Here is an 11,768-nt window from a genome sequence, read left to right on the forward strand (position 1 = left end):
GGTACTGTGGAATTCGGTCGGTACCTTAAAAAGTACCGAATCCGGTACCCATCGCTTTATACACTTTTATAATTTATTTTCCATTTACCAACTCAAAATAAGCACTGACAAATAGATATGCTCATCAGTTATTGAATAATTGTTTTCTTCCATTTGCAGGATGAGCTGGGATGTAAAATGTCTCTGACAGGTCCTGCAAACGTCCCCGTGGTCTACAGAGTATTTCTCCTTCGCCTTTTTGGTTCCTCGTCCACCCAAACTTCTGCCTCTCCATCTCCTTCTGACAGAAAGCTCTCGGATTCGTTCGGACTCCAGTTCTCAGGTGACCGTGGTGAGAGGTTACGTCTGAGAAGCACTGAATCTGTGTCTGAGGTGTAATCGCTGTCATGTTGAATCATTTCTGTGGCTCTTTGTTTGTAGGGTGATCGATACAGGATGGGACCATCACATGTTTCAGGACTAACTGTGTCCAGGTACTGTGGCATAAGATAATCATAATCACACGACTCCAGCCGAGACCCCGGACCTGATGAAGAGTAAAGTCCGCGATGCCGTTCTGCCGTCAGCCATCCCAGATCCTGAAGTTCTTCTTGCACAGATTTCGCTTGCAGCCCCAGCCGAAACTGCAAAAGATTCACTTCCATCAGCTTTTCCCGCTCTTGTTTGATCAAAAGATCAACTTCCATCAGCTTTTCCCGCTCTTGTTTCATCAAAAAATCAACTTCCGTCAGCTTTTCCTGCACTTGTTTCATCAGGAGCTCGACCCTGTTCCCTCTCCTCTGTATGACCGCCAGTCTCTCTCTAATTAAAACACCCAAAAGAAAAAAAAAATGTTTTTGCATCATTTAGATACAATTCAGAACATTCAAATCAAAATACGACGTGCTGACAAAAATGTCTAAAATTAAATAAATCTTTTGTTGTAAAATATAAACAAATGTTTTCTAGAAAGAAATGTACCTGAAAACAGCGTAATCTGCTTGATCGAAGTGTGACATCTTGATTTGTTCGTATTCCTGTATGAAAAATCAGATTGTTTTAGTGCATTCAAGAGTCAAAAACACCTCAAATTTAACATTTTCTTGTAAAAACAGCAGCTTTGATTAGTAATAACTGTTTCCAGCCTGATTAAATCTCACAGCTTCTCTGTTAAGTTAAAACAAATAATTACACTTCATTTATTTTCCAGAACTTACCAAGTTCAGCAAGAGATTAAAACTCCTGGTGTGTCTCGTTTGCAGCTTAGCTGGTTGTGTTTGTCAGTTTTGTTTCAACCACAGAAAACCTTCAGAAAAACTTGTTTAGAACTCTGTTGCCGGGCAACAATCCAGTGGATTGCTAAGGATTCATAACAGCAACAGAACAATGGCTAACTGACACCAGAACAACAGAAATACCTTCTTTTTAAAAGTTTTCAGTAAAGCCTGTGAGATTATAAGTAGAATTTAACAGTAAATCATTACACATTCATGTTTTTGAAGGTAAACACACATTTGTGACTTCCTGTGGCTGCTGAAAAAGCATTTACCTAAGAGAGGACCACTAACAGGCCAAAAACAGAACTGCAGTTCCACCAGAACCAAGCTTCCTGTTAGCAATGTTTTATGTATTTTTATCTCTACATGCAACTAGAGGAGGCGCTATCAGCACACTACAGAAGGCAGCACTGTGTTTGTCAGTCTACCACACACACACACACACACACACACACACACACGTGCTCTTTCTCTTACCATAATAAACAAAAAAATGTACAGGATAAAGCAGGAACATCTCTGTGTGTGTGTGTGTGTGTGTGTGTGTGTGTGTGTGTGTGTGTGTGTGTGTGTGTCTGGCCATCATATAGTTTTATGTCGCCCTCTGCTGGTAGGATTTGGTAAAGAGACAAAGCCAGTAGTTTAAAGTCACTCCTCCTGCCTCAGTCATTACCCACAAGCTTCTTGCGCCACTATTTTTACATTTAAGTAGAAACGTGCACAGGCCACTCTAAACTGAAAGAGTGAAATCATTGTTTTTAAATATTTTAACAGAGCTTCACTAAAATCAAAGGCTGATTTATAGTTTTTTGCATTAATTCTGCATTTCTAATTGTCTATTGCTTTCGTCTATTTCTGGGGTTTAAAAAAAAACAACACTCAGCTAAAGCAGAACTTTGATTCATCACATTTAAATATAGGAAGATGCATAATAAGGGACTTACATAATGACACACTTATCGTTGTTTCCCTAGTTTATTCCTAACCCATGTTGGAAACCATAGAGAACTGATGCAGATGACCTAATAAGGACAGAGATGAACGCTGTCACAGCATTCCCAGTGGTAGACGCTCATGTGATTGTTTTTGTACATGTGAAAAAAACACTTCCTGTTAACATGAAAATTGTTCGCATACCTCCTTTCTGCTCTTCATTTAATGAGGAAGCCTGTAAATAAAAACCTCTGATCCTGATTGGCTGTTAGGTGAGGGTGTAGATCCTCTTTTATTTATAAATGTTCTCGTGCCTCGCATGAAATCTAGGCTTGCTTTTTAATGCAAATTTAATTAAACATTTAGTTCTTTTCGGTGTTTGACAAATAAAAAGAATACATCTGTAATCATGTGAGCAACGTGATTGCAATTTGATTTTGCTTGTTTTCATGTGAATTATTTTAGGAAAGTCCTTATGTCTTCTGCTTTTTCCCCTCCAAGCTCGCTGCACGCAACAAGATTCAAACCTTTAAATCGCTTCAACAGCATGCACTAAGAAAATGAGTGTCTGGGAGGAATTTGTGATACTTAGCTTTAATAACAGAGTTTAAATTTCAAGTATACCAGCATTCTAGTTTTTAGTAAAATGCACATGTTCTTACACAATATTAGTGCATTTAATGGGATGCCCCAGGTATCCATCCTTGGGATACTGCTGTTCATTACATAAACACTTAATTTCATAATGTCTCCAAAACAGCTTTTCACATACAATATGGTGATACTGCTCACCTTCCTTGTAAGATTGGAAAAGCTGTTAGCTAGAATGCTCTTTTAATCATGCATAATCTAGCCTGTATGTTTTCAAAGAGCACTGGATCAACAACAGTGATTCTCACACCTATTTTGCTCTACTCACTTTGGCTAAATTGCCTTTTTTTTATCAGTTGGTAGTCTGAATTGCTGAAATAAATGTATTCATAGTACAGTTCTTGGTCTGCATTAGTCACGTTTGCAGAAACACTCATGAAGGTATGAAATTTGGTTTTGTAATGTATTTCCACTGTTTTCGACCGGAAAAGGGTGGCTTGCCAACTCCGGGTCGGGAGAGAGGTCCTACCTCAAGTGGAGGAGTTTAAGTATCTCGGGGTCTTGTTCACGAGTGAGGGTAGGAGGGATCGGGAGATCGACAGGCGGATTGGTTTGGCGTCTGCAGTGATGCGGACGCTGAGCCGATCTGTCGTGGTGAAGAGTTCTGTCATGTTCTGCGTCCCCCTCATGTGTCTCCTTGTGTTCTCCAGCCCACTCCAGGTTTTCCCATAAGGTGTTCTCCTTAGGTTTCTGTGCCCCTTTAGGTCTCCAGCTCCCTCCAGGTTTCCCTCAGGTTCCCCCTTAGTGATTTCAGATTTAGTTATCCCATCCCTGTTAGTGTTTTATTTCTGGTGTCTAGTTTTCTGGTTTAGAAGCTCACTTATCTTTAGTTCTCTGTAGATTAATTTTACCTACTTAGTTTTCCCCACTTAGTTAATTAGTCTCACCTGATCCCTTCTGATCTCACTCCCCACACACCTGTCACCTGTTTCCCTGATTGTTTCCCTCTGTGTATATAACCCTGTCTGCGTCTCAATGTGTTGTTGGTCCATTGTTTTTGTGTCAGCGTTGTCCCGGTTCCCTTTCTTGGTCTCTTGGTCTCTATGGTATTTGTTTGCGCATTAGGATTTTTGGTTTTTGGCTACCTGCCCCTTTGGATTTCACTTTTGGACTTTTATTCCCAATAAAGGACTTTATGTTTTCTACAACTCCTGCCTTGTGTCATCCTGGTTCTGCATCTCGGGTCCGAACCTCCTCCTGGCTTACATCGTGACACTCGCCTCTGATGAATTAACAGCAACTTGACTCCACCACTGACTTATTTTCCTTTGCAACACTGATGTTTTATCTCCACAAATAACACAAGCCTGGAGGAGTTCTGCTGTGTGGTGGAGTTGCTAACGTTGACGATTAGCTTCTCCTAGCCGAAAAAATTCTCTGCTGTTTCCTGGATGCTAAACAAACAACAGCCTTCCTCGTCGTGAGCCAAGATGGGTGAACAATAAAGTCCCATTAGGCTTCACACACGGGTGTAATTCATCTCCGGATTTGACCAACACGTTCTCACACCCAAAGCGTCGAAAAATGACGATGGGTGACCAGGCATTTGTTTCCATTGTTTGTTTGCATTGGGAACCCCAGTGCGTTGGGAGGCAATGCACTATGCAAGAGTGTAATTTTCCAATTTCACTGAATTGTGACCTTTACCCTCTTGCCCACACCCCCATCCTAACCTTACTTTTCTCGTTGTAACGTCCCTCTCCAACACGGTTAACGGGAAGTTTAGAATGAGAAACTGGCTTAAGGTTAGGGTGTGGGTGAGGGGAAGGCTAAACAGCAAACGGTTAGAGGTTAAATGTGCGTTTTACCGCTGCAGTTGGAAACCAGCGCTCTGGCACAGCGCATCGCCTCCCAACGTGTTCGGACTCCCAATGCATCGGAAACAAACGCTTGGTCCCCATCATCATTTTTCGACGGTTCGGATGTGAGAATGTGTTGATTTGACCCGTCTCCGTGGGGAGCGATGAGCTGCAGCAGTGGCTGCACTCGGGACCTATATGATGGTTGTTGTTAATTGACAGTGTGACATAGCTCTGTCAAGCTTTTCTGAACTGAGCAGTTTTCCATCTATTTTCTATCAGAAACTATTCCAGGAAATAGGGGTAGGAGACTATTTTCATGTTCAGCCTGCATGTGTCTTGTCCTCGAGCCGAGGTGAGTGCTCCTCTTCCATCTAACCATCTCCGAGCTAATTTCCCATATGAGGGGCAGAGGGGGCTGCAGCTGCACAGAATTTCCAATCAGGAAGTCGGGTATAGAAGGAGGATGGAGACACCACACTACGCCGGATGATTGCTCCAGTTTAGGTAGCCCCAGCCACTTGTATCTGTTTGCTCGTTTGTTCGCTTGACTCGTTTTGGATTATTGGATTTTGAACTTGGACTGTCTTGGATCACGCTTTTTGGTTTACTCTCAAGACTCGTGTTTGTTTGCTTCTCCCAGGACAACTCCACACCCTTCTTCTTCGTTGCTGCTAGAACTCCGGATCACCTGAACCACGTCCCATCCTCCTCCGTTGTTCCTGTCTGGACCCTCTCCGCTGCCTCACCCACCCCGGTTTAACAATCCCTTCCCGGCGCTCACCTTGGCCTCCACCTTCCTCGTTCACCACAGAACGCTATACGGGCAAGAGCTATACAGTGTTGTGGTTATTAGCCAACAAATAATTTGTAAGTTTTACTTACTCTTTATATTCATCAATAAAATTCGTAAATATGGAAATATTTAACGATTTATTACGTAATCAGGATATCCGTGGATATCCTCGGGGCACCACCCCTTTAATAATGGAAAAATGAATCCAAACCTCTATCAATCTGTCTAAAGTTCGTAAAATTCTTTCACCGAGCAGCGGTCCTATTCTATCCACACAGACAAATTCTCTTGAGACAAAACTTAATTGGCAATAACATTTATTGACTAATATGATCACCTTAGCTCCTTCAAAGTATTAGCCAATCAATATCAACCAACTGCTTTTTTTAAAAACAGACAACAAGCAATGAAACCATGGAATGATAATGTGGAGTAACAACCTAATCAGACCGGTGGGGTGAGATGGTAATGTGATCCAGCAAAGATAGCTGATTATCAAACTGGAGGGAATGTTGAAAACAAAATGGCGGATCCTTTCTTTGGCTGACCAAAGGAACTGTGTGTGTGTGTGTGTGTGTGTGTGTGTGTGTGTGTGTGTGTGTGTGTGTGTGTGTGTGTGTGTGTGTGTGTGTGTGTGTGTGTGTGTGTGTGTGTGTGTGTGTGTGTGTGTGTGTGTGTGTGTGTGTGTGTGTGTGTGTGTGTGTGTGTGTGTGTGTGTGTGTGTGTGTGTGTGTGTGTGTGTGTGTTCAGCTTGTCTTCCCAAACACGCACAATCAGTGGGTGTGAGCAAACGTTCACAGTAAACTTAGTCAAAACACTTCAAAATCGCTTCACAAAGATCAAAGAAAAAAAACAACAGATCAGTCATAAAGGTAAATCACATCTCTAAACAGTCTGTCAGCCTGGCCACAGCATAAACAAACTTAGATATTAAACAATGAAAGAAACGGCGTACTCTGAGATGATCCGTTGGCATTTTTTTTAGTACGGAGGGGAGAAGCCGTTTGTTATTTTAAAGCGGTCACGTGGTCGACCGCTTTTTCGGACTATTAGAGAAGCAGGAGAGAAAGAGAGAGAGAAAAAGGAAAAAAAAATCTTGAATGAGCGAACACAAGGTGTCCCTCTGTGTTCGGGCTGAGCGGATCAGATGGCGCTGGTCCGTTGATCAGCAGCTAGGCCTCGTGCACATGCTGTCCGGAGCGGCATGAAGCAGAGGCGAAGGTCTCCTTACTCCAGATGACTGGACGGGAAGAGCGATTTCTGCTCTGCGCCTCGGCTTTATAGAATCAACCCGCGGGCGATCTCTGTTGCGGCTGGTCAGACTTGGCGTCACTTGATGACATCATCAAGCTGCTGCCAGCTGTAGAGGATCATGGGACATGGAGTCCCTGCTGGCGCTGATATTGTCTACGCTTCAGGGCGTAGATGCACAGTCCTTTGGAGAAAATACTGCATAGTAATTTTCTCATGAGGGCAGGACCCCAACAACAGCTCATTCCCCACTGGACTTCCCAGTGCTACTTTTGTTCCTGTTTCTAAATAAATAACTTTTCTTTAACTCACCCAGAATCGTTGAGTCGATTCTGCATGTCTTGGGTTAAACTCCTTCCTCGAGTCATGACAGCATGAAAAACTCATAGTGACGGATTATTTTCAAAAAGAATAAGTAAAATATGGTTTCACAGTGAACCATATCTAACAGTTATCTCAGAGTTTTACATGTTTTAATGTTGCATAGAAAAGAAATGAGTTTTGTGTCAAGATGGTCTTGTAAATAAATCTCAGACCCTAGCAAGGACCGCTGTGTTAGTTTAATGAAAAATCAAACATACATCAATCAAAAAGCTTTTTGGCAGAGCTAAATGAAGAGAAGAAAGTATACAAGTAGAGGTTGTGTCTACCCCCACACTAAGAACATTGGATCAGAAACAAAAGTGAAAGTAAACTTTTGCCAACCCAAACAAGATTTTCCTGTTTGTCCTCACTCACACAAGAGGAGGCAGGACTTTACTTGAACTATATATTAAACCAGCCCAGTTGTGTTTTCTGACACAGTCACCATGAAGACGGTACTGGCTCTCCTGGCTGCTCTTTACACCCTTAGAACCTGCTCTTCAGCTCCTCTGAGCCGCCCGACCAACTGGCTCAGACAATGCCGTGCCTCCACCAACTTCTCCATCGCAGCAATGGAGGTGCTTCCAGGTGGAGGGTGGGACAATCTCCGAAACATGGACATGGGTCGAGTCATGAACCTCAGCTACTTCCAGTGCCAAACCACTGAAGATGGACTCTACCTCATCCCAGATGAGGTGTTTGTCATCCCTCAGAAGGAGACAGGAGTGGAGACCAACTCTGAGATCATCAGCTCCTGGCTGGAGCAGAAAAGCACCACAGCTCACTCTATAAATGCTGACATTTCCTTCTTGAAAGTGCTGAATGGAAAATTTTCTACTGAGAACACAAGAATGAAATCCCATCAGGTCAAAGATTCTTCAACTACAACCAGAGTTCAGGTTGGTTTGTGTTCCTTTTCCATTTTTTTTTAAACAGATACTCCAAAATGCTCATTATTACCTTAAAATCTTGTATGATTGTAAACAGGTTTGAGCAAAAGGATATATGTTTTAGTTACATTTTTAAAAGGAGAGTAACATACAGTTAATGAGAAACATAATAATGATTGTGTGATCCTTTCTTTAAAAGGTTCGGAACTTTATGTACACAGCGAAGGCCTACCCTGACTTCGTACTGGACTCACGCTTTGCTCAGCAAGTCAAAGACATCGCAGACGCAATAGAAAACAATCAGACGAGGAACGCTGACTATCTCGCAGAGAAGATGGTGCTGGACTATGGAACTCATGTCATCACTAGTGTTGATGCTGGGGCCTCTCTGGTGCAGGAAGACTACCTCCGCTCCTCGTACGTGTCTCAGAGTGCATCAGACAGTTCAACTGTTAAAGCACAGGCTGGGTTCAACTTTTTTGACAAACTCAAGTTTGATATCAGCAGTGAGAGCAGCCAACAGAGTACAGAACTTAAAACGTATCAGTCCAACATTATCTATTCACTCATTCAGAGTCATGGAGGTGTGCCTTTTTATCCTGGTATCACTTTACCAAAATGGCAGGAAAGTACCAGAAATAACTTGGTTGCTATTGACCGTTCAGGTTTCCCTCTCCACTACTTTATAAACAAAAACACTTTGACTGATCTACCAGAACCTACAGTGGGCAAAGTCGCTGTTCGAGTAAGCCAGGCCATAGAGCGGTACTACAAGATCAACACCCGCCCTGGGTGTGTAGACGTCAGCTCCGAGAACTTTAACTTTCAGGCAAACATTGATGACAATTCCTGCGAGGGCCCGGCTACAAACCTAAGTTTTGGTGGGATCTACCAAACATGTAGCAAGCTCAGCTCAGATGCAGGTCCACTTTGTGACAAACTGGCCCAGAAAAACCCAGACACTGGTGAATTCACTTGTCGTGGTCCTTACACCCCAACTTTACTGCGATCAGAGACGAGACAGGAGGGCTATTATCAAAAAGAACACGTATTCTTGTGGTTAGATGCTTATTACTATTATGTTCGTTCTGCTCGTATCGACACCTACTGGTGCTCTGTGAATGGAAAAGCTCCTGATAACTCGGGGTATCTGTTTGGAGGCATCTACAGTCCGTCTCTCCTGAATCCCATCACCAACACCAAAAGTTGCCCTGCAAATTTTATTGCAGTCAAATTTCTATCAGATGGCCAGATGCTCTGCATGAGTAACGACTATGAGATGGGTACCAGATATGCCGTACCATTTGGAGGTCTCTTCAGTTGTGAAGCTGCTAACCCACTGGCAAGGAACCAACACATGTGTCCTCCCAAGTTCAGTCAGCACCTCGCCACAGTCAGTGATGGCTGTGAAATTCTTTACTGTGTTCAGTCTGGACTGTTCACAGGAGGCGAGCTGCTGCCAATCCGACTTCCTCCTTTTACCAAACCTCCTCTCATGAGCATGCAAGCTACCAACACGGTGATGGTGATGACCGAAGGAGATAAGAGCTGGGTCAGAGTGGGGCGGACAAAAGCATGGAAGCTCGCCAAGCCAGAGGAGATCAAGGTACTTGCTCAAAAGTTCAACCCAGAGCTAAATCAGATGACAAGTGGGGGAAAGGCAGGGGTAGCATTTGGAGTGATTGGTCTGATGGTTCTGGTGGTGATTGTGGTGTTCCTGGTTAGGAGGAAGAGGAGGGTGTCTAGATTTAGTGGCTATGAGGATTTAAGTGAACAGGCTGAGAGCAAGACTCAGCAGGATGAGCCTTAAGACAAAAAAAAAACAGCAAGAGAGTAAAAAAGATCTGAATCATTTACGGGGTCACTTCTTTGTTCAGATCGGATAATGACTTTGCTTTTAAAACGCACTAAATTTACCTTATTGTATTTTTGTTTTTCGAGTTTCTGATCGTTACAGAAATCAAAAGTGATTCCTGCAGAACTGTTTACCTGTAGTCATCCACTGCTGCCCTCATGTGGTCAACATGCAAACTGCACTGTAGTTTATGTACTGGATTTGTGTATCTGTGTTTTATATTCCACGATTTTGACAAGTCTGGTTTTCAGGATAAAAAGAAGTCTTGCATAAAAAATATATATAAAATTCTTCATATTCTTTACTTGCATAAAAATGTGATTTATAAAAATATCATGCTAATAGAATGAATTAGAAAAAAACTCTGACATGCACTGGTCAATAAATTCAAAACATGAATGCTGTTGTGGAGTTTTTCTTCCAACTTCAGAGACAAAATGAAAAGATCAGCAAAGAATAAACTAATAAACAAGAACCCTAATGAGGCCATAAAATAAGGGGAAAATGGACACAGTTCAAGTTGAAATGATAGAGGTGAAGTAAGACCAAAACTAGAAATCTGGCTCAGTTTCTCTGTATTTGAGTCAAACATTCTATAATAAAAAATACATTTTCTACACATCAGCTGGTGCATCACAAACACTTGGCTGTCAATCTTTCAACCCGCCCACCTTCAGAGTCAGTTCCTCATCTACTGGGCAATGATGTCAATGATTCTGATTCTGTGGGTATTCTGAGTGCTGGAAGGAAGTGGAAACTCAAACTTCATACATGTGATGAGACTGCTATTTCCTTTTATCTAAGAAAAACATCATCTTTGTTCCCTTCTGAAAGAAGAAACTGATGACACATATCAGTTATCTTGAACAAAGGGGGTTAGATCTTTCAAACCCTCATTTTTACGAACCCACATCTCTTTACCCCTAAACTTCCACCAGAAAAAAATGCAATTTTAGATCAATTTTGCGCAAACACTTTTTACAGTATAGATAAAAATGTATTTTTTAACCTGTTAAGACCCAGCCATAACATTTCGTTTTGGTGAGATCTGCCAAACGTGTACCAAATTCAGCCCAACCAAACTCCAACACCACCTTTTAGCAGCACACAAGCTACCAACACGACAGCGATGACAACAGTGATGAAGTCAAGCAACACGTTCAAAAGCTAAACCCACAACTGAATCAGATGTCAAAAGGGGAAAAGACTCTTTGAGCACTTAAAGCAATCTTCTTCTGATGGTGTTTACATTCAAAAGTGGGAGGATGAGTTCTAGTGTTAGTGGCTATGTGGACTCACAAGTCTGAGAGGGCGACTTTTAAAACAATAAAAACTAAAATGATAAACCTCTGACTGTATTCTATATTGTAGTTTCTTGCTTATCTCAAAGTTCCATTTCTTTTTATTACAAGTCTGAAAATGTTTAACTAGCTGCGATACCGGTATTAGTGCGCAAAATGGATGTCATCTCTGAGAGAGTCACCGGATGGAATGGAGAGGTTTAAAAACCCAAAATTGGCTTCACTGAAGGACTGGAAATGATCAGTTTAAAGACTGAAGGCAGAGAGGAAAATTATCTCAGCCTGACTCAAACAAATTCTTGTTATCTGAATCTGACGCCCTGGTAGCCTTGAGCTGCAAGCAACTAAAACCCCCACAAAGGAATGCAGACAGATGCTGTGAAAACCCGACCTACCCCTGCCCTCCCTATGGAGCGTAACTCTGAAGTGCCTTTTTTTCCCTCCACCTGAACCAATCCTCATCTCTATTAAGGTAGCGGGACTCGGGTTGCGAATGACCACAGTCACCAATTCTTGTCATGTGTCTTGCCCATGTATGTCTGATCTCTCAATTGTGTGTACTGAAACTCTAATTTCCCTCTGGGATTAATAAAGTATTGATTGATTGATTGATTGATTGATTGATTGATTGATTGATTGATTGATTAATAATTGGTATTTTCAGTCTGTGTAC

General features: G+C 42.2%; 2 protein-coding genes across 2 annotated transcripts; one reads left to right on the plus strand and one right to left on the minus strand.

Moving 5' to 3' along the window:
* Positions 1 to 47: 47 nt before the first annotated feature.
* LOC107394064 (uncharacterized) lies at positions 48 to 1,287 on the minus strand. The gene is made up of 3 exons (XM_015972811.3): positions 1,197 to 1,287; positions 961 to 1,016; positions 48 to 801 (listed from the first exon to the last, which is right to left on the minus strand). The coding sequence occupies exons 2-3, from the start codon at positions 996 to 998 to the stop codon at positions 213 to 215; spliced, it is 627 nt and encodes a 208-aa protein (XP_015828297.1). The 5' UTR covers positions 999 to 1,016; positions 1,197 to 1,287; the 3' UTR covers positions 48 to 212.
* A 6,146-nt stretch (positions 1,288 to 7,433) lies between these two features.
* On the plus strand, positions 7,434 to 10,193 carry LOC107394062 (macrophage-expressed gene 1 protein). Its single transcript, XM_054735470.2, has 2 exons — positions 7,434 to 7,948; positions 8,139 to 10,193. Exons 1-2 carry the CDS (start codon positions 7,496 to 7,498, stop codon positions 9,747 to 9,749), a joined length of 2,064 nt encoding a protein of 687 aa, XP_054591445.1. The 5' UTR covers positions 7,434 to 7,495; the 3' UTR covers positions 9,750 to 10,193.
* The last annotated feature ends 1,575 nt before the right edge of the window (positions 10,194 to 11,768 follow it).

The sequence above is a fragment of the Nothobranchius furzeri genome, chromosome 17 (assembly GCF_043380555.1).
Source record: "Nothobranchius furzeri strain GRZ-AD chromosome 17, NfurGRZ-RIMD1, whole genome shotgun sequence".
Classification (NCBI taxonomy): domain Eukaryota; kingdom Metazoa; phylum Chordata; class Actinopteri; order Cyprinodontiformes; family Nothobranchiidae; genus Nothobranchius; species Nothobranchius furzeri.

Coding starts and splice junctions, on each gene's coding strand:
- LOC107394062 (XM_054735470.2), top strand. CDS start 7,496: ATGAAGACGGTACTGGCTCTCCTGGCTGCTCTTTACACCCTTAGAACC. Junction 7,949..8,138: donor CAACTACAACCAGAGTTCAG/GTTGGTTTGTGT, acceptor TTTCTTTAAAAG/GTTCGGAACTTTATGTACAC.
- LOC107394064 (XM_015972811.3), bottom strand. CDS start 998: ATGTCACACTTCGATCAAGCAGATTACGCTGTTTTCAG. Junction 802..960: donor GCAGATTACGCTGTTTTCAG/GTACATTTCTTT, acceptor TGTTTTAATTAG/AGAGAGACTGGCGGTCATAC.